Raw genomic sequence first — 18,466 nt, 5'->3', positions numbered from 1 at the left:
CCGGTCACACTCATGTGCCATGAGGGTGAGGAGGAATAGCGAGGTGCTTGTTTAGGAGGACACCAAGAAAATAAAGACCTTTTTTTTCCTTTGTGCATGCACATCTGCCAGATGTGGCCCCTCCCCCCATTGACATTTCTGGGAACCTGCCAAAAAGACCCCTCTTTTGACTCCCGTTCCACTGGGGTTTTTCCCCAGAGCAGGACTCATACGTACCTCTTCTTCATCTTCTTCTTCTGCACTTGAGTGTGCTACTGGGCAGATGTTGTGACGTTCATTATTGTGCTCCTCATCATCCCTATTTCAAAATCCCCATCTGTACACAAAATTACTTTAAATTACCGAGAAAAAGGAAACACTATTTAGGTCCAAAGTTTAGGCTGATCCTTTGGGGATGTTTTGGAAACGAAAATAACCAAAAATGTTCAATGTGTAGCATGCAACCCCCAAATTGTGTCAAATTATCCCAAGTAGTAAGTCAATCCATGTTGTAACCAACAACATTTTTTGTACCGTAAAGAATGTATTGGTGGCATAGATCTTATGAAACTTGCATAAAAATACAACCTGGATTTAGTTAAAACAAAAACAAAAAACAGGATGAATTTTTGGTATCATTGAATGATCATCAAAAATGATAATAATATACAAAACCAAATTAATACATTGAGTTTTTACAATACAAACATTTCAAAATAGCAATATTTAAACCCTCTAATGCGAAACTACATCAGCGATAAGCGTTTTGCGTTAAGCAAAGGATTTTGTATAGTGCTTACTTGTAGAGTTAGTATTAAACACAGTCATGTTACTGATCTTTAGAGTTGAATGGTTAATATTAGTGCTCAAATGCAGGGTTAAAATGGCTTACTGTTTTGTGATGGATAAAGTGAGCACCAATAAGCAAAGAAGATTGTTTCATCTCATTCAAATCTTTGAATTCGTTTTTTTTCTCCTAATGTAGTATATTGTTTTGTAATGATTGCATTTGGTCTTTGTAGATCATTTTTGTAGTATTGACAACGAACATAGACTGTTGCACGCAGGCACGTGCAGGCCCATGTTTTATATATATATGCATATATATATATATATATATATATATATATATATATATATATATATATATAAATTATTATGTCTTCTGGTATCTAATTGGACTTCACACCATAATTGTACTTGTGACATTTTGATCGTGGCCATGAAGGACAAACACACTTTCAAGTTTTAGTGAGAAAAAGAGTGGGCCCGTTACACGGCACATGATAATTTAAACAGTGAGATCACTCACGCGCACGGTGTCAGTGCAAGTTTAAGCTAGTTTTTCACACAAAAAAAGAAAGATGAAAAATGTACCAAAAAATATTTTTTAAGAAAACGTTCTCCTAAGTGACTGCAACTAGGGAATACACGCAACAAAGCCTAAAATGTGAATCCATGATGATAAAAATATATAATAAAATATTACAAAATACCGCATGCATTATGCGCGCGTACGAACAGATGCTCCAAAAAATCTGCAAGGAGACATGATGGACCCCCCTCCCTGTTTTGGCCCGAAAAGCGTTGCTGCTGCGGGAAACATTAGGGGACTTGGCTCGCTATGACTGCATGGATCACACACACTGTCACACACCCTCACGCTGACAACCACTGACACCTCTCCGTACAATTCAAATAATACCATAAGGCGTGCAATAAAAGGAACGAATCACCCTAAAGCAGAAAATGTATATTTTTTTAAACTGTATTGACAGTTACTATGATTGCAAAATAGCCTTCTTGTACTGCAGCTGTACGAAAATTATAGCATTGAAGTTCGCAAAAAGTCAATCTGCCCCAAAATGTCAGCTCATATGAAACCCAAGAAACATATTTTATTGTTTTAAATACTATTACATGATTTTGAAGGTGCAAAAAGCGTTGTGAATGAACACATTTAAAATTAACCATGTATTTAAACAGTGGTGCCTACACTGCATTAAAACATCTCAAATATAAAAAAATAAAAATATATATATAAATATTTTAAATAGATCGAATAATAATAATGTTAATAATAACACAATAAGTCCAAAGTTATTTTTATTCCTTCAGTTTTATAATCGTAAGAGAATTGAGTCACGCAGGCCTTAAATGTATAAGGCCCTGCTCTTTTCTGTACGTGGGTGGTCACTGAAATAAAATCAAATGAAATAAAATCAAAATATATTTATATAGCACTTTTCAGACACTTAAATCCAACTCTGTATAAATCAGTGAATATATATTAAGAAAAACACATAGATACCCTCACAAAATAAGTAAAAACAAATAAAAAACGGATACAATAAAAATGCATAAAATCATTGTAAAATAGATGTACCAGAATGTTTACTTTTTAGTGAAAATTTGTAAAAAAAAATAAAATAAAGGAAAATGAGGTTAAGACTTGTGTTGAATTTTGGGGAACGAAAGGGGTAGAACGAAGGGGTGATCGTATCCATACGGCTATTCTGGCAAAGTGACAACGAATGCACCAGCATGTATTTTTCTGTTTATGTGTGCAGGGGTGTGTGCGGCAAACGTTTTGTTTTTCTATTCGTCCTCGATTATTTATAAACTGTGAAAATATATACCATGTGTCTTATTTGAGGGATTTATTGCTGCTAAATGGTGATGCACTTCTTATTATTGTACAATTTTTAAGATGCTCTATTCTTTTTCATTGCACTACAATTATAACTTGGGCCAGTTTTAAGTACAACGTTGTAAACACTTTTTTCTGCCCTTTATCCTGATAGTCTTTTATCTTTTTCCCTCTTTTAAGAGTTTATTACATGTTGACCTCGGAGTGCCATGTCTAATCTCGTTGCATACGATGTTTACCTCGTTGTTATCAGATACGATAAAGACAATTCAATTAAGTCTAGTTGGCGTAAATCAATTACATTTAATAATTTCACGTTATATTTACAAAACTTGACCACGGTTTCGATTTAATTTTATGATAATAAAGTTAAACAAGTGACTGTAAGGTAACACAGTAGAGGTAATTCACAATTGAACTGAACAATTTCAAAACTTGTTAAATGTGTTCAAACACAAGTCAATCATCTTTTTTATTAAGAAAACGTGTCCTTGAGTCATATGTGCAATTTTACAGATTATCCTGTTGACCTTGAATGCGTCATTGCGCTTTTAAATACACTAAAATTGGGCAGCAACATTTTTGCCTGGGGAAGGAAGCGACACCAAAGTTAACTGCCACACAAGATCGTATTTTACTAAGCTTTTGCGAAATACTCAAATATCAGCTAAACGTGAAGTGCATGCTCACTTTCGGTGCCTCGCGCATGTAGGGAAAGGTGAATGCTACATGGAGGCAGAATGATACATATACATTTAAAACCCGATCACAATAAAACAAAGTCTACATTTTGAGAAGTAATAGAGAATAAATGAGATTACACAATTGCAGTTTGTCATTTTGTTTTATTTTGTTAGCCACACAATTACATTGGATACAAAGTGTAGAGACTGAATTTAATAAAGAAACAGATCGGGTATCCCTTCATTTTATTTTGACTATTCACATTAATTTGGTGCTTGGGGTAATAAATAAAAATACAGCAACAACAATACATAATTTATTAAATAAAAGCAAGTATGTCAGTTAAAGGAGTATCGGAATAAATAGTGAGAAAATGAGGAAATGGTATCGTGTGCTTTTGCATAGGTGACAGGCAAAATATTTGACTGAAAAATCGAAGAAGTGAAAAAGGTCCGGCAAACCGTTTGGTCAGTAAATAAAATTTGAAAAAAGAAAAGGCATAAAAATGGCGGAAAAATAGCGTACATTTTACTTCGATTCACCAGTGGCCAATGCTTGATAAGCAATTAGATAAAAGCACAAATATAAAGTACATTGTTTTGTTTTTTGTGTTTTGCTTCGGAATAAGAATGCAACTACTGATTGCTTTGATCTTTTCATTAAACGAACAATTGGATAATAAAGAAAAATACATGTTTTATTGTCCAACCCAGGGGTCTCCAACGTGGTGCCTGTAGGCACCGGGGTGCACCCCAAGGACAGTCGGGGTGTCCACAGACCTGTTCTGAAAATAGCTCACCAGTGCTGGTACATAGTGATTTTAAAGTAAAATTTTTTTTTTGTGTGTGTTTGACTGAGTCCGTTTCACCCTACTTCTAAAAATAAACTTGGTAAAAACATAAAACATATACTAATAAGACATAACATAAAACCATATACTAATAAGATGTGAGGTTGATATTTTAGAAATGTATATCAAACTAGTTTCCTTTTTCACTGTTTAGTTACACAAAGTATTTCTCAGCCTGAAAAAGGTTGGAGACCCCTGGTCTAACTGAATGAACAGTTTGCAAAATACATATTATGTGCATAAACGTTGTGATTGTGGTGTGTAAAACGTCAGAAAGAGGCAAAAGTGCTAAATAATTTTCTCACAATAAAAGCAAATATTTCATTTTGATTCAACACAACAATGCATACTTTCATGAAGGAAAAATGAAATTGGAGAACAAGCTGAAATTCTGGGAATGTTCCAGAACTTTAAACAAAGAAGTGCAAATAAACCATAAATCAATTTTCAAAAATGATTGATATAATTGATTGTTCAATAATCAGTGCACTTTTTGAAACATTTCAGTGTAAACTACCAATCTGTTCATTTTCACAGCTCTCAATTCCCTGACGATTGCAAATAAATGTTCTCAAACTGAAGATTGTGGGCAGAGGGGGGGTGCTTGGGTTACCCCGACAGGGTTCAATTGTGGAAAAAGGCATTGAGTTCGTCGTAGGCAGGTGCGCGCTCGTGGTGCAAGTGCATGTCGTGATAAGGCAGGACGTTTTCCGAGTGAATGCCGCTGCGGGCACCCGAGGAGCCAAAAACCAAGTTGTGGGTACTGCCCCCGCCCGGCCTGGAGCCAGGCAGGCCGGAGTAGTGCATAGAGTAGTGGTAGGCCTTATCGTGGTCGGGTGAGGCGGCACCTTGATGCTTGAGGGCAAAGTTCCCGTTGACACACAGCGGAGGGCTTAGGGGCCCCTCATACTCGGGGCTGTTGTACTCCGGGGATCCGGCACCGTAAGCCGATTCGTAGGCGGGGCAATAGCCGTGTGCCCCCAAGGGGTGCGAGTTCGAGGCCTGGCGGCAGTGCGGGCTGGACAGACGGGCACACTGGTACGGGTACGAATGCATGGCAAAAGAGCCCGAACCGTAGCGGGCCCCCTCGGGGCACTGCTGCTCTGTCAGGAAGTTTCGCGAGTTGAGCTGCAGGCAGCCGGCCACCAGGTTGGTGGTGGGCTGCGACAGCCCCTTGCACAGGGTCTGCACGTAGGACACCAGGTCCGGACGCTTGCCTGAGCGCAGGATCTCCGACAGGGCCCAGATGTAGTTCTTGGCCAGGCGAAGTGTCTCAATCTTTGAGAGTTTCTGCGTCTTGGAGTAGCAGGGCACCACCTTGCGTAGGTTGTCTAAGGCCGAGTTGAGGTCATGCATGCGGGTGCGCTCGCGGGCGTTAGCCTTGATGCGCCGCATCTTGGAGCGCTCGATGCGGGCCTGCGTCATCTTGCGCTTCTTGGGGCCTCTCTTCTTGGGTCGCTCCCCCTCCAAGTCCTCGCCGTCCTCGTCCTCTGCTCCATCCTCCTCGTCATCGTCTTCCTCGTCCTCGCCTGCGTGTTCCGAGTGTGTCCGGCTGCCACTTTGCAGCTCGGAGGAGGTCTCCATGTTGTCCTGCGTGTCCCCGTCCTCGTCGTTCATCTTGTCATCGTCGCTGTCGTCCGCCCAGGTTGGATATTTCTGCACGTCGGGCAGCAGCGAGGGGTCGTTGAAAAGTCGAGTCAACATTTTGCCTCTGTGTGGGAGAGAGAAGAACATAACATAAGCCTGGGGTCAGCAACAAGTGGCTTTGGAACTGCCTGCGGCTCTTTGGTGCTCCCTAGTGCTTTTTCAAAAATGTTTGTTAATGGAAAATTATATGGTTTCTGTGGGAGGACAAATATGACACAGACATAAACAAGTTGTCCATGCAATATAGATATACACAATACAAGCAGCATGACCGCCATGTTTATTTTGTTGGTATTTATTGGGGTGTGTGTGGGGGCAACTTAAAACACTTGTAGGGGCGCAAAGGGCATCTGTGTAAATTTTCCCGAAAATATGTTTGACCATTCCAGAGCCCACAAAAGAAACGGTGCAAACTCAAATGGAGCATCACACGCCGACGTGTTGCTCGTCCAAAAATGTCCCTCTATGGCCAAGTAACAGCTTGCCGTAGTGGGGCTTCCCATTCTGCCAGTGACAAGAGTTGCCCGGACCGAATGGCTATAAAAAAAATAATTACGACCCGCCTCACCAGCTCTCCCACCCAAAGAACGACATCTATACCTGTACTGGCTGGGTTCGAAGGGCAAAGGCAATGAACGCATTTCAATAAACCACAGCCCCAACAACATCGCTCATGTAGAATGCCCAGCAATGTGAGGCCTTTTTGATCAATTTTGGTGGTATTTATTGCTGGTGCCTTGATACAAAACCTATTTAAATACACTCATGGAGGCCTAAAGTACAACCGTGTAAATTTTCACAAAAATCTGTTTAGCCGTTTCAGAGCCTATAAGTCAAATTTAACACACACACACACACACACACACACACACACACACACACACACACACACACACACACTGAAAGACACACTTAAAGGCATCCCTACCAAATCATAACCACCCCAACGCACCCCTACCCCATACCAACTGGGATTTATAAAGTAATTAGGAATTAGATAGATAGAGAGATAGAGGGATAGAGAGATAGATTTGAATTTGAGGTCTGCTTTTTGTTACTTATTAGCGCGAAGGGCTTTTGACGTGCATTTCTAAAAGAACATCTTGTTATGTTATTACTATGTTGTTACTATCTTATAACCATGTTATAATGTTCAGAGCTAGAGTTTATATAGGCTCAGTACATGTCCTTAGGCTATTCAGGTGTTCTTAGGGGGCTACCTGGTACGCACGGGCACCATGTTGGAGACCCCTGATATAAGACAATCTTTCAAAATAACTTGGTCCTGCTCGGAAAATAACAGACTATTTCCTTCACAGATCACATTTAAAACATGTTAATTTTTAGCACATTTAAAACTCACTGATGCTGTCATTAATTGTGTGTTTCTGAATTTTTGTAAAACACCAAATTGTGGCACTAAAGCTTTGTTAAAATGGTAAATTCCGACTTATACAACTTGGTTCGTGCCATGCTTCTCACTTACAGAACAATTTTGGGGAGGAGCTACGTTTGGACTGAGTTGTTACAGGGAGCCAAATTTGTATTATTATGTCATTGTCTAGGAAAATAACCAAGTACAATCAGGAAGGTAAATATGATTATTAAGGCAAAATAAGTTTGACTCCATATAAAATACAAGAGTAGTCTTGAGTTTTGGTCTCAGGTTGCAATGAAAATAGATCATGCTTTTTGAAAAAAGACCGAACAACTTGAAAGACAAAAATGTTGCAAAATTTAAATTTTCAAACTGTTTTTGCTTTTAGCTTCCACGTGATAGGAAAATGACGGATTCTGGAAGCTGGGCAGAGACAATGGGCCACTGCTGGAGTCAGAGATGAGTTAGAAACAAATGGACATTGGAATAAATCTTGTCAGTGGAGCCGTGAGGTATGAGCTCTAACCGTTGCGATGAAACTGACCTTGAGTGTAACTAAAAAATGAGCTAAATACACTTCAAAACCTTTTGATATATCAAGATGTGTATCTGCCAAGGAACGCCAATTACTGTAAAATACACCCCGATGTTAGGTCAAATCATATGTATTTGTATAGCCCTTAATCACAAATCAAAGACCACCATTACAACATCCCCTGATCTGAAACCAGTGGACACTACACACCAGAATTTGTAAATTTTATTTTCTTGTGGTCACACTCAGCGTAAGGGGGTTGTGTGGTAGTTGGAGGGAGGGGGGAATGGGGGGTGGTATTTTCACTACAGGTCCCATGAGGTGGGTGAGAAAGGGAGGAGGGAAGCTAGGACGCCCACATGCATCCTGGCGACATTCCAACACTATTCATCCCGGACACGTCTTGTCACTGGACGACAGAAGGACCTCATCTCCCCCACCACAATTTTCCTTCCTAATCTAATTGGGTGTTTCGCCTCCTGTAAAATGACTCCAAATATTAAGGGTGAAATGTTCGCTTAAGCCTCAGTTGAGTTATCTTAAATGTTGGAATTCTAGAAATAAGAACCAGGAGACTTCATGTTCCCTTTTAACTATATTTACCTGAAATTGCGGAAGAAGTCCATCCTATTTAAGATAGTACCTAGTCTTGTACTGTCTTGTAGGTCACATACGCAGGTGGGGGCGACGCGGCCTCTTCCATGTGCCTATGTGAGACTCATCGGTCTTAGGTCAAAGTAGAAAATGTGTGCAAGAGTGTGTTTAAATAGTAAAAACGCCAAAGCAAGGAACATCATAGCAACCTTCTGGATCATCCTAAATCTTGTAATTTCTGAGAGGCCTAATCATACTATAAAATTTGATTATTCAATACAAATCAATTAAGAAATCATTTTTTGTTATTGCTTTGTCTTTCCTCCTGATAATTTTATGAATCCCATTTCATAAAATCTAAACTGTTAGCAATTCGTTTAACGTCAGCAGTATTTTTATTTGTGAATTTATTCATAATTGTTGCAACGAAAATGTGATTAAAGTAGAGAGGAAACAATTACAGGTAGGTTTGTTTTATTTTTGAGGAAAGCGTGATTAAAAAACATACTTTTGACCTCAAATTAGCAGGAAAACTTAAAATTAAATGAAGCTTTCACCACATAAATAATTAACTCCGTAAATGTATTTCACATTTAGCAATAATGTTTGACGGTCGAACACCTTTAGGCAGTTAAAGCGAATGCGCATGTTTCCGAATGCGTGTGTGTTGTGTGTAGAAACGCGCCAGGGGCAAAATGTGGTCTACATTTTATCATCACAAACCTTAGTCTTTTCATGTCGTCTCAGCAATTTGAAGCAAAAACAATTAACAGGCCAAGCATGCAAAAACATGAAACTAGTGTGACTGCGTGCTCGTGCAATGAGCGTTGATGGTCACAGATGGATGGGTGAAGCTTGTCGGGCTTTTAGGGCTCGTTAAAAATATAAAAGTGGGCCGTGGGCTGTGATTTAATGAAGGACCCGCAACGTGTGCGTTGACTTTAAATGCGGCAGGAGAAGATGCAAATCAATTGTCAGAGAGACTCGCTAATGTAATGCTTTTCTTTCCTCGATTGCACGCAAAAAAAAAAACACGGATAACCCGATGAACTGAACTGAGCTCGGTTAGAGAGCTCATAAAATTGTGAAAGACACTTTGCACATTGGACAATACATGTTTGAACTTTTGATTTCTCACGGGCATGATGTTTTAGTGGTTGATTACGCGTATTTTAACTCTACTTCTAAAAAAATACAACCTGGTTATCACTGAATTAGGACCATCACGTCTAGAACTAATAGATTGAAAAACCCTCAAAAACACTTGGACGGAAATGTGCAGTAGTGACTTATATTTTATACGTTTACCCTCATTATTTTAGATTGTTGTATATTCTTAACTGTTCTTGCACCATCAGGATGGCACATTTTACTTTCGTTGTGCATTTCACTTGATATCATGACAATACATTATATTCGATTCCATTCTAAAAATCAGACCACAATGTTTTAATGATTTTTAATAGAAACTGCAGTTCCGAAAAATATTCACACACACGCACGTTCGATGTTGCTTATAGACGTTTAACACGCTCTATGCTTTGTACATATATGCCTTGTTTTAGGTGACCTCTGTAGAGTTTTTTTCTCTCGATGCTTTTTCTTTAATGATAACTCATCAAAACCATCAAATAGACAAAATCTGCAAAATATATAGCAAATAATCAATAAATTGTTTTTCTTAGATAATTGATACGATTCATTGTTCAATAATCAGATCCCTTGTTTTCAGATTTCAGTGTAAAATGCCAATCCGCCTCCCCATTTCTCGCGGCTCTCAATTCCCCGCCAATTGCAAATAAACGTTCCTCAAAATGAAAATTGTCGGGAGCTCGGGACCCGCCGCACGAAAAAAGACGTTGATATTCAACCCACGCAAATAGGATGTTGCTTAATGACGTTTTAACACTCTCTATTCTTTACAAAGAAATATTGCTTACCCATGAACACGAATTAGATTTGACGAATGGACAAAACATTCAGCTCGTTTCCATGTCGCAAAATTCCAATTAAGGTTGCGTTCGGGGGCATCCGTAAATGGTGCAATTGTCGGTCTCCACGATTGCTTGCAACTCACCTGCGCTTGTGAGCTCCTCTTCCGTGATGGGAGGGGTTGGAGTCCGGTAGCCAAGAAAAAAAGGGGAGGGGGCTGCCCGTAGTTTTTTTTCAGACCACCATCTTCAGAGACCAAAGTGGCACGGTCGCTCCGTATTGGCGTGCAGGTGCGTGCGTCGCTCTTCCTTGACTGGGTGCCCCTCCCCAAAAGAGGCTATTACGAGAAAGAGAGTGAACTAGGAAGCGAGAATGAAAAGCGGGGTTAGATACCAGTTCGAAGGCTGCGATGCGGTGAGAGCCATCACATGAGGGGCCCTCTGATTGACATGCGCCCGTATTCGTAGGGATCTGGCCTCCCTGGAGGGGTGGGGCCGGTCGAGACTGCAAGAGGGATGGAGCCCACGTAGATGGAGAACGAGCGCGAAAGCAGGAGGAGGAGGGATTTGCCATCTGTCACCGCACTATCGCGCACAAAGGCATTGTGAAAAAAGAAGACGAGTAAATAAAATGATGCTACTCACCAAAAAATGTTAACGGTAAAGTTTAGTTGTTTTCAGTGTTCGGTGCGTTACTGAAAAAAAGTAATTACCTTTACCAGTTAATTCACTTTAAAAGTAACTACGTAAGCGCCCCAGATTACTGAGACCCAAAAATTGCACGTTACTCTGAAAGAATATATCTAGTTGCAAATCACTGCATATAATCACATTGAAGCTACTTAAAACTGCTTACAAATAGACACATTAAAAGCTAGATTGGCTGTCCGCCATTACAGCATCACCTGTGTTAAGATACGAAACCCTTTTCGGGTGGTATTGGGTCATTCACTCCTAGATTGACATACTTTCTTGTAAAATATTTTGATTCGGGCCAGACTTATTCCGGCCTGAGAGATTAGAATGTCTTTCTGGGAAATATTCTGAGTCAACAAAACTAAAAGTGCTGAGTTGACTTTCAAACTGTCTAAATTACATTGTGTCGAAAAGTTATTTTCTGTCCTGGAGGAGGAAAATGTACTTCTTGTAAAAAAGCTGATTCACCAAAACCAAAAGTGTTGAGTCAATTATATGGGGGCATTTCCAGCTCTCGAGTGACTTGCATGGTTGCTTGTGAAACTTTCTGATCCTGGTCAAACTTGTTCTGCTCTGGGAGAGTACAATGTCTATTCTGGGAAAGCTGCTGACTCAGTAAAAACAAAAAAATCTGGTATTTTGGCAGTTTTTACATCTGGGGTAATAGACTTGACTGCCTGTAAAAGAGGGTGTTGATATCCAATGTCATTCTGGGCTGGGAGAGTGGAATGTCTTTCCAGGAAAAAAAGCTGCGTGAAGAACACCATCATTTTTTGACATGTAGGGTAATGGACCTGACTGCCTGAAGAGGTACCAATTAAATGGAGTTTAAACTCTTTAACTGTTTTTATAAGTAGTAGAGTAATGCACAGTGTTGTAACAACGTTTGAGTTGCATTTTCTTATTATTAACTCGTTACAATACTCGTGACCAACAAAATAGATGCGTTCCAGGAACGCGTTACTTTGTAACATTTTACTCCCAAAACTGTGTTTTATGAGTAGCTATGCATTGCATGGCTAACTGCATTAAGCAGATCAACCGCTATTAAATCATATTAACACAAGCGATTAATCAGTTTAGCGTCCGCATAAGACTGTAGGCGGCTTATCGTACAATTACATCAATTAAGTGGAGAAGGTGCAGGCTGCCACACTGCGGCCACTGGTGGGTGGGGTGGGGCAGTGCGGGTGGGTGGTTGTTGGAGAATGCATTAGAAGTGCATTAAGGCCGCCCTAGCAGAAGGCATATTGTTTATTTATTTACCTAATTGGATCCAATGATGCTATGCCGATGAATGTGGCCTCAGTTGGCATTTTGTTCCGTTGACCCATTTCACAAAAAAGCTACTAAAGGAAACTATTTTATTCTGGGATAAGGACGGGTGAGTAGGGGAACACCATTTTGTGCGTCTGTGGAAAGAGTTTTTGGATGTTGGGAGACCGCTGCACTTCAAAAACAGTAGATCTAACCCAGTGCATTTCAACTAGGGCACATTAGTGTGCTGTGAGACTTTGTCTTGTGTGCTATTGGACATTTTCATCTTTGCAAAAAAACATCTTTTCTCATCAGAGTTGCTTTCTTACAGTGACCAGTCGGGTAACTAATTTTCATTCATATTAGTATGTGGCATCAGATTAATATTTTTTCTTTTTTTGTACTAGTTATCTGCTCTTGAGGAAATATAAGGATATATATCTAATAACATAGTTTGTTTAGAAAACCAGTTTTAGCAATGCATAAGCTAATCAAATAAATCATATTAAGAACAATTGTTGCACATAATTTAGCTAATTCTAATTATTTTGTGATTTTAGAAAAACAGCTCGAACATAGTAAAGCTTTATTTTGTTCTATTGGCACATAACCACAAACCAACGCCCAAGGAAAATATTGTAAATAATAAAAAAAGGTTTAAATAAAGTAAAATCTCAAATTACAGCAAAATTGTTAACCAAAATGAATAATCTGTATACTCTCTGAGCCACGGTGACAACAACAATTTTATACTGTCAATTTACTTAATTTAAGCTTTAAAACACAACAAACGTAAAACTGGTGCCAGGCATTCATTTTTAAATATTTTTAACATAAAATTTGACTTGAGATGAAAAGTGTGGGAAAGGCTGTCCAAACCTACATGTGTAGTATTATGTCAAGCAAAAAATAAAATAAAATTACAATCTTATTTTCGAAAATTACTGGGTTTAGAAATGAGTCTGTGTATCTTGAAAATGCAGTCTCTGTGAGTGCCTGTGTTTTGGTTAGTAACAAAAATAGTATTGCTAAGCAACCTATCTACTGTAATATCATAAAATTAGCTTTCAAATGATGAATCATTGTCTTTAATTTATTTTTTATGCTCAAAGACTTCAAGCGTATTTGGTATATTTTGGGGGTGGAGGCCTGCTAGCTTCCTGCAATTCCACTCAGTAGCAAGTGACTAACTCCACATAACGGAAGACAATGTTTAATAAGAACAGGACAATTCAATCTCCAAAACTTTTCACTTGATTTTCGTTAGGTGCTACCGTTAGCAAATGGGCTCTATATTGACTCCAGTTATTTGAACGAGTCTGAATAGATCTCCCAGCGAAGAGATTTTTTTGATACAGGCGACTTTAGTAGCACATAGCAGGCTCATTTGGGCATTTTAGGAGTCGCGAGGGATGAAGATGATGACAGGGGCTACAGGTGTGCCCACTTGAAGGGAGGGTATGATGTCCGGCACACAAGCTAGTCACATTCCTTCCTGCGGGCCTGCGTTTTGTCTGTCTCTGCACTGACATCTCTATTTAGTGCACATTAGTAGAGTTAATGCGAGAGAAATGAGCTCCATGACCAATGGCATCCAATTTGGCTGGCGACAAGCGTTCCGATTTGCGCTTGTTGCGTCCTTGTCTGGGTCGCCCCTGCGCGTGTGTGCGAGCGTGAGCAGAGGGAAGGCTTGCATTCTTTGTGATGATGCGTTCATTAACTCGTCCATCCCTTTTGGGATGTGGGGATGAAGAGCTGGAAGCACACCAGCAAGCGAGAGTGTACGTTGTGTTAGGTGTGTGTGTTTGTATTCATCAGGTTTTGGGGACTTTGATCTTCCTCCACATTCATGCGTGATGAACACATCTTGCATTATGGACCACCATACTTAAGCAGAGCGATGATTAGAGAACACCCAGGTAATTTCAAAGACGTGATTAGGAAATATGCGTGCCTGGTGAAAATGATCACATGATTAAATAAGAGTTGATTGTTGAGAGAAACCAGCTGAGGTGGCTCGGGCATCTGGTCTGGAAGCCTCCTGCTGTCTGGGATTGATTCACTTACCACCTGACTATGAATAGGTGGAATAAAATAGATGGATGTAATCGTAAATAGTGTTAATAGAGAGCAGCAAAGCTTATTTCAGTCACACTGTGCCAAGCAGGAGACCGGGCAAAGGGAGATCCCCGACAACCTTAGGTGACCTTGCCAAAATGGATGCTGTATGTCAACAGAGCCGCTTTGGCCAGCATTTGGCTCCAAGCAGGCTGGCCAAGCAGTGGAGCAGCTTAGAATCCATCCCTGAAATGCTAATAAAGCCACCAGTGGGTTGAGTAGCAGTACAGGCTAACCATTATGAGAATGACAATAGATACTTGGCACCAAACCACTAGTTCAAGGGTGTCAAACTCATTTCAGCGTTCGGGCCACTTGGACGAAAATGCATTCTGACCCGGGCTGGAACCGTAAATTATTGGCATTAAAAGTGTGCCTTAGCTGAAGGGCTGTTGTCTTTTTGGAGGTTCAAAATTAAACTATGATACAGGAATGTAAGATTTGATCCAAAAATGGTTACTGAAGGGTCCCTAGTATTTTTTCCTTCACCAAGATTTAATCTCTGGTAGAGTTTATCAACTGTGCGGGTGTAAGAGAAAAAAGCAAAACAACAAATGATTTCATTTCCACTAGGCTTATTTAACTCTGGCCTCTCATAAATCCATACAGACTGGAGAGTGACAAAAATAGTGTACAAACATAAAATATAATTATTCATCTGTTGATGTAAAAGTATTTCTGCTTTTTATTTATACTATTTAATGAAAATGTTTAACTGAGTTTGGGAATTTTGACGTTAGATTTCATATCTATTATAAAAAGAAGCTAAAGCTTTTTACTTTTGCAAAGTCAAAGAGCTGCTATTTTAAAATATGTTTTGTTTTTAGTTTTTTCTTTAATGTCCATGGCTGTTGTTTTAAGTAAAATTACCATGGATTTTCTCTGGTTGATTCATGCTAATTAGCAAATACAGCTTCAGTGGGTGCTTTGCGAGTGGTGCCTGGTTTTGTCAACATTCCCTGGACATGAATAAAACTGCAAGTCATTCTTTGACGTGATGTAGCTATTTTTTCCCTTGTGCTTCTCTCAGCATTATCGTGGAGCCCCGAAGAAGAAATCTGGCTTCTACTTCCTGGTTCGTGTGTAATCATAACAGCATGTACTGTATCGCTAGCGCGCTAAGAACTTTGACGTTTTTGTTGTTTAATATCTCGTGCATCCATTCTATATGGTTGGTGTAAGTGTAAATAAGAGGCGAACCGTTTATTTTGAAACGAAAGTGGAATAAGAAAGTTTGACGTGTTTGAGAAAATTTTCTGAATGCTTTTTTTCGGCCACTTTTTAGCACGAAGGAGGACCTTTTGAAGCGTATCTCCCAAAAGTAAGTTAAGCTCAACTTTATTTATCTTTATAGAGCATATTATTTTATTAAATGTTTATTTTTTAGTACAAAACAATACAGGTTATTTATACAAGCCTTAAATATACTTATATAAACCTTAAACATACAAAATAGAGCACTTAAGCAACTTACGAACAAATTCAACTTACGATCGTCCGGAACGTTCGTAAGTAGGGCAGCTTCTGTATATGCATTAGCTGATCAATACATCCTAAAGAAACTCAATCTTGTAAACCAGTTTGCTCCCTGAATGCATATGTGTTGTTTCCAATGATAAGTTGATCACGGTTGGTGACCTGGAATCGTGTTTATTTTGGCCTTTACATTGTAGTTAGCATTTCAGTCTGACTGCCTGTGTTAGAAAATGTTCCAATGATCTGAGGATTCCTCTGCTATATCCCACTTCTCAGTCAGTGTTGTTTTTGGCATTTTGGCTTCAGTGTGAGTGTGCTATTTGCCAAAATACTCTCAATGACTTTGTGTTTGTATGTAGATTTAGCTGCAAGTGGATTTGGCCACCTGCTGTTGCTTTGGATAACTAATAAAGCTATCAACTTAAATAACCTTTATACGTCTTAATTTCTGAATGTCGTACAGTAGATGTTGTAAGTCGTCAAGCCATGGCTTCTAAATTTACATCCCCAATCTCCAGTCAAACACATGAGGTGCTGACCTGCACTTCTCTTGTCTTTCTGGATCTAGTACTTTCACACGCACACTCGCATTCACACACCAGCCAGGGACCCGGACCCCATCTGCAGCCTCTTTTCTCCAACCCGCTAATTGCATATGCACAAATGCAAATGCCTATTAATTAATTACTTGACTAATTAGTGCAGTGGTATTTTAGAGCGATAAATCAAGTGGAGATGGGGCAGAGGACATCTGAAGGAGGGGGTTGGGGAGGGCGAGGCGATTAGGGTGGGGCGGACCAATGGCAGAGTTTTAGGCGGACGGGTCGCAGCATCCGGCAACTTCAACCAATAAGCCATGGTCTGAAAGGAGAGGTGTGAAAGGTAGAGGCGGATTAAATTCAGACAGCACGTGACCTCCATCCCTCCCTCCCTTCCTCCCTCCCACATTGTGCCCTGCCAGCTGTGCCGCTTGCTGGCTGGCGGCCAAGTGGTAGCCACCCTCGAAAGGAGCCTGGATGCATATTCATAATAAAGGGTATGGAGAATAGGCAAGCAAAGCATTTTGTTTGTTAAAAACAAAACAAAAAAATCTGTACATTTTCAAATTATAGTTGAATCACAAAAAGGCAAAAAGAAAAGGGACAAAAATTCCGAAAAGTCACAGAAGGTCCTCAACTGAGATCCTGTAATATTTGCTGAAGTAGAGATAAGTGCTTGTAAAAAAATGTGACGTAGCTAAGCCGCGTGCGCATTGCTGGGGCTACTTAATTCACACATAAGTTAAACTTTAGATGAATTGACTTTCTTGGCTTGCACCCCCCTAAATAGACCCCTCTCTGGCCTATGACATTACAGCAGTCCTAGATTGAATGGAACAAGGGAAGATTTGTATTTTGAGTTGGGTTTTTAGAATCACAATTTACAAAAACAGCATGACTAACTCTCTTTTAAGTAAAACATTTTTTTTGCAATTCCAAGAAAAAATAGGCCTTTTCAAAAGTACCCTAGGAGCCTGTGGCTGCAAGCTATTAAGATATCTAACTGGACCCAGAGTATCATTAGGAATATCTGTGTTTGCAGTGTCTATTTCATATAGTATCTTTTAAGTAATCGTGGTTATCTGGTTGAGATTTACTTGAAAGCTAACCTTAGTAAAGGGAAATATCACTACGGCATTATGGGATATGAGAAATTGCTCCTCACTGGGTAAAATCATTTTTCCCAAACAGATCTCAACACAGGTTTTTTGGCCAAATTGTCCCTAGGTGTGAATGATCGAGTGAGTTGTCTGTCTCTGTGTGCCCTGCGATTGGCTGGCAACCAGTTCAGGGTGTCCCCTGCACACTGCCCGATGATTGCTGGGATGGGCTCCAGCACCCCCGCGACCCTACTGAGGATAAGCGGTGCAGCTAATGAGATGAGATGAAGAGATCTCAACACATTCATGTTGGTAACAGCAATTCAAGCCATATGAGCATTAGCTGTGGAGTCCATCAAGGGTCTCTGTAAAGACCGTTATTGTTTTTATTGTATATAAACGACTTATCCCGCGACCATACTGAGGATAATGGATGGATGGATAAACCTCTTATGTAATGTATAATCAAAACTAAAATGTATTTTTTAATTTGTGCACCAATACACACAACAGTTGGGCATGCTCTTTGGTAAATTGCGACTCCAAAAACACAACTCATCCTAAAAATATTCCCTCACTCCATTCAATCTCGTACTAGTGCTGTTTTGGGTCCATAATGGGCATGCATCCTGTACTGACCCAGTGATCTAGAGCGGCTGGAGAGATGTCTATAGGCACCTTGTTTTTGCTGTTTATGTGATAGTAGCATGTATTCACCTTTTACTTTTCAGTGCAATACAAAATCACCATTTACGTAAATAATTTTGTGAAATTGAAATAAAGGAATGATCATTCAAGGTGAACAGATTTTACTCTTTTGGGTGATAATTGTGTGTTATACAGGTATTATTTTTAGGTATTATTTTCTTTATTTAATAAAATATTTTTCTAAAGATAGAAAAGGAAACTAAACCAATAAATAAGAAAATACTTAACATAAACACGTTTCTTATTTTATTCTTGTTTTTTATTTATTATTATTTTTGTTTTAAACTGTTATACACATTACATATATTGCATTGACAGTCTGGC

The 18,466-nt window shown here is 39.5% G+C and overlaps 1 protein-coding gene across 2 annotated transcripts; it reads right to left on the bottom strand.

Moving 5' to 3' along the window:
- Window positions 1–3,454: 3,454 nt before the first annotated feature.
- LOC148374006 (neurogenic differentiation factor 2-like) lies at window positions 3,455–10,745 on the bottom strand. 2 transcript variants are annotated; one of them, XM_088331128.1, is made up of 2 exons: window positions 10,395–10,745; window positions 3,455–5,874 (listed from the first exon to the last, which is right to left on the bottom strand). In XM_088331128.1, the coding sequence occupies exon 2, from the start codon at window positions 5,865–5,867 to the stop codon at window positions 4,788–4,790; it is 1,080 nt and encodes a 359-aa protein (XP_088187254.1). In that variant the 5' UTR covers window positions 5,868–5,874; window positions 10,395–10,745; the 3' UTR covers window positions 3,455–4,787. The 2 variants fall into 2 exon arrangements, with proteins under 2 accessions (XP_088187254.1, XP_088187246.1); XM_088331120.1 differs by having other exon boundaries at window positions 10,258–10,398.
- Between the last annotated feature and the right edge of the window lie 7,721 nt (window positions 10,746–18,466).

Source organism: Urocampus carinirostris, chromosome 1 (assembly GCF_059441175.1).
Source record: "Urocampus carinirostris isolate Australia breed hairy pipefish chromosome 1, RoL_Ucar_1.0, whole genome shotgun sequence".
Lineage (NCBI taxonomy): Eukaryota > Metazoa > Chordata > Actinopteri > Syngnathiformes > Syngnathidae > Urocampus > Urocampus carinirostris.
Note: the sequence above shows the minus strand (reverse complement) of the source record. Positions and strands in the feature narration are given on the sequence as shown.

Excerpts from the sequence above, each read along its gene's own strand:
- LOC148374006 (XM_088331128.1), bottom strand. The coding sequence starts at position 5,867 with ATGTTGACTCGACTTTTCAACGACCCCTCGCTGCTGCCCGACGTGCAG.